General features: G+C 38.9%; 1 protein-coding gene across 1 annotated transcript; it reads left to right on the top strand.

Annotated features, from left to right (window-relative positions):
* Positions 1 to 555: 555 nt before the first annotated feature.
* On the top strand, positions 556 to 2450 carry LOC149719841 (medium-chain acyl-CoA ligase ACSF2, mitochondrial-like). Its single transcript, XM_089862901.1, has 4 exons — positions 556 to 1628; positions 1689 to 1834; positions 2135 to 2276; positions 2445 to 2450. Exons 1-4 carry the CDS (start codon positions 1614 to 1616, stop codon positions 2448 to 2450), a joined length of 309 nt encoding a protein of 102 aa, XP_089719027.1. The 5' UTR covers positions 556 to 1613.
* The last annotated feature ends 1575 nt before the right edge of the window (positions 2451 to 4025 follow it).

Genomic DNA, 4025 nt, shown 5'->3' with positions numbered 1-4025 from the left:
TCTGTAATTTAATTAAGATAAAGTTCTGTAGGTTAAGTTTAAAATGAACCTAATAAGTAAGTTACTGTAGTTTATTACTAGATTGATTTTATTCATAATAGGAATGCTATTTTACAAACAATGAAAAAAAAACCCGAAATGCTAAATTAGCTGGGGTCATCTTATAATGCATATAGTAATACTAATTCTTGTCACTAGAAGGCGGTAAAAACTAAATGACTGGGTCATCTTGTTCATTTTACTCTTTTTAAACGTGACAATACCGACTAGCGGGAAGGAGTTGGTAATCAATTGGCAAAAATGGGTTACATGTTTAGGACGGTAGGCAAGCCTACTTCAAACCACCATAGTTCCAACTGTCGGATAAATGTCGGTTACTAAACGGCCTAAGCATAACTTAGCTTTTAATTTTACTCTTCTTAAACGTCACAATACCGACTAGCGCGAGAGAGTCGGTAATCAATTGGCAAAAAATAAGTTGGAATTTTCTAGTCGGTAGGCAAGCCTACTTTATACCATCTCTGTTCCAACTATCAGATAGATGTCGGCATTGCCAACTAAAAGAAGTAGTCGGCTTCATGAGTCGGAAAAGTGTCGGAATAAGCATGGCACAGCCGACTGGACCGTAAACCGACTATTCGACCTTTAACCGACTGTTATGCGGAAGGCTTGTGCTACTGGGGAAAGCTTGTTCATGGCAAATAAAAGCAACCGTCGTAAAGTTTCAGCAAATAAGAGAGAAAGACGGAGATAGAATCGGTATAGGCAGCCGTGATCCATGCGTGTTGAAAACGGGGTTAAATATACGGTACACCGCGGCGCCTGAGCGCTGCTTTCTCGCGCACAGTTGACGTAGGGGGATGACAGAGATAAGGCGAGGAGGTCAATCCCCCCATGCGCAAAGGATGTGCGTCCTAAAACCAAACGTTCTGAAAATTGTTTTTACTACCCCCCTATTTTCCTTTTTTCGGCGGATTTTATAAAGCGCGTTTCTATCTCCCTCTCTCTCTCTCTCCTCATTGGTTTCAGCACCGCGGGCAGCCTCCATTTTCTGTTTTCTTTGCTCGAGGTTTGCTTTTTCTCTTGTCGGAATCATTCGCGTCCGTATGACCTATCCCCATGGGATCCAATGGGAAAGCGCAGAGCAATGACGGGCATGAAAGGGGTGGGGCTTACTTGTCCACTGACACCGGCGTAAGAGTAGAAGCGTAAAATCTCGCGACTTAGGTTTTCTTATATAAATCTCTTCTTGGTATAATACTGAAAGGGAAAATATTCGTCATTTATTTCCTTTTAAAACTATTAATCTCTTCCATTTTTTACTTTGAAAAAAAAAATTGTTCATGGAAGAAAATTAATTCTGCTCAATTCGGGGCCCCAAGCGGCCGCTTAGTCCGCTTACCGTTAAACCCGCCACTGCATATTGGTTCTTTCAATGTGCTAGAATTACGCATTTCATTAAACTCAGACAGCATTCCAATTATAATATCCATATCTTTATCTCTTTTACTAATCAAATTGGTTATGGAATTACTGAAACTAGTGGCCCAGTTACTAACATCGATTATTACGACCAAGTGGATTTAAGTTCTGAAGGCTTTTGTGGAAGTGTGATGGATCACACAGAGGTGATAAGCTCTGAACAAGGGGCTTAAGTTGCTATACAGTGTGAAATTTTGCCTTTTCAGGTAAAAATCGTGGATGCTAAGGGAATAGTTCCTGTTGGCTACCGGGGTGAAATTTTGGTCAGAGGATATCAAGTGTTTTTAGGATATTATTGTCAGGAAAAATATACGAAAGAAGTTATTGATGATAACCGCTGGTATCGAACAGGGTAAATATCACAAACATGCCTTTTAAAGGAATGACTTATTTTAAGTACGCTTCTAAATACTTCACGTAGAACTGTTAAGCCACACTTCTCTTAGTTTTTAAGCAAATGTGTTACGTTTTTCAAATGCAAGTGAAATAGTAGATTTACAGAAGGTTCACCTCTAAAACTTACTTATATTAGAGGGTCTTGCACATGTAAAAAAGTCATATTCTATTATTAATTTTTCGAAAAGCTTCAGTCTTTTCTCTTATTGAGTGTAGTAAACAATATTTAATTATGAACTTCATTCTCAATTTTCAGTGATCTTGGGTATATCGATGAAAAAGGATATCTTCACGTTGTAACCCGAATTAAGGACATGATAATCAGAGGAGGTGTCAATATCTATCCTGCTGAAACTGAAGATTACATACTTAAACACGCAGGGTTGCGCAATGTTGTGGTATGTCGTCTTCCACTAGATGCTTTTGATTTCAAATTATAGTCCATTCTCGAGTCTTTCTCGTACTAGACCAAACAAGTTGGAAAAACCAAAATATTACCTCTCCGAGTCAAGAGGAGGACTACTTTTAGAAACTTATTAACCTAGATAAAGAATTATTCTTTTTAGAAGTAAACATTTACGAGTTATTAAAGCAGTATTCCAAGAATAGCGAATATACAGTAAAGCAGACGACATTTACATCCAATAAAGATATGTCTTGGACACATGGAAATCAGTAAATGGGAAAGAGCGGGAAAAGAAGTGTATAAATTTTGGAGAGATATAACCTTTATGTGTTTGAAAAGGCCCAATTGTCTACGCCTCAACTGTTAACCCTATATTATCATAGCTACATTCACAACTGGTTTTCAGCATAAACACTATTGTCTCGTTTCACCTCAACGATATTCTTAGTTTGCCAACATGAGTGTTAACGTTAAATATACCAGAAATGACTTGTGGTTAGACGCACCAAAGAGGGTAGAAAGAGGGGGAGTTGAAGCTAGCGGCTTTGGCAAGGCGTTTTGGGTGTTCTCGCTTTTCTTCTTTATTTATTTGTTATATTTCCCTCCTAATATCTGGTTCACTGTACTTCAACCAATAAGAGGGCAGAGAAAGGTGCGCGCGCACACCGTAAGCTCAGCGGCCGTATTCTGCAGAAAAGTTAAGCTCCTCCTTCTGCCCTTGGCTCTCTGATTGGACCGTCAACCATTGCCCTTGGCCTTTTAATTGGCTACGTCTACCGATGACGTTACATGCCTTGGCTCAGTGATTGGTGCAAATTCCGCACAGACTCAGATGTAAACTATCAAATTATACACCAAATTCAAAATGTTTTTTCATAAACTGACAAATGAGTTACCGGTTAAACACCGGTTTTACTGGTTGCTTCGGTAACGCTATGTGCTGAACGCACTTACAGCAGACGACATTTCAACACTTTCTATCAACCTCCCGACGTTGATCAACGTGTCGAGTAAAGTGGTGAGTGTAATTTATGAAGGATTAATTAATTTATGAAGTATTCAACTAAACTCTTTAATTTTCCCCCTTAAAAATCCGATTTAAATAAAAACACACCATTTAATTTATTTCTTTTATTATTTATTACTTATTCAGATTGTGTGGCAACTGTCGATCGCAGTATAGAAGTCACTGCAGTAAAAAGGTGAGAGGGCTGATCGTTCGTGGTAACTGAATGGTTAAAGCCTTATTTGAGCACTAAGCATGACCAAAATCGCAAGAGCAACTCCATGATTCGTTCATGCTCTTGTGGCATTAACAATTTCGCACTTATTATATTCTCATGGAATGGTGTGTTCATGAGCGAGATACACCCATACCCTTTAATCAATATTTATCCTTTCCTCTCGCAGACGAGGTATATCTTTTTTTTTTTTTGCTCCGTGTGGGATGACGAGCTAGGGTTTACAATAAACCTTACAGCTCCAGGTAATAGTAGGTGGACATGAAGGGAGGAGGGTTCGGGACTAAATACTAAATTTTGAGGAATTCCAACTGCTGACGAAAAAGCTTATCCAGAGACTGAGTGTCAAGCCATTTGCGCCTCGCAACTAACACTGGAAGTCGCGGAAGCGCTTTACAACTGCAAATCGACATAACTTATAAAACATAACCAGTAACCATATTTACACTGAACAGTTACTTGAAAAGTAAGCATTTCAGTATGCAGCAATTGGTATAATC

This window comes from Phalangium opilio, unplaced genomic scaffold, assembly GCF_054372755.1.
Source record: "Phalangium opilio isolate 3A_F unplaced genomic scaffold, DU_Popi_V2 ptg000002l_1, whole genome shotgun sequence".
Taxonomy (NCBI): domain Eukaryota; kingdom Metazoa; phylum Arthropoda; class Arachnida; order Opiliones; family Phalangiidae; genus Phalangium; species Phalangium opilio.
The sequence above is the reverse complement of the archived record's forward strand: the minus strand, read 5'-3'. Positions and strand labels throughout refer to the sequence as shown.

Coding starts and splice junctions, on each gene's coding strand:
- LOC149719841 (XM_089862901.1), top strand. Junction 1,835..2,134: donor AACCGCTGGTATCGAACAGG/GTAAATATCACA, acceptor CTCAATTTTCAG/TGATCTTGGGTATATCGATG.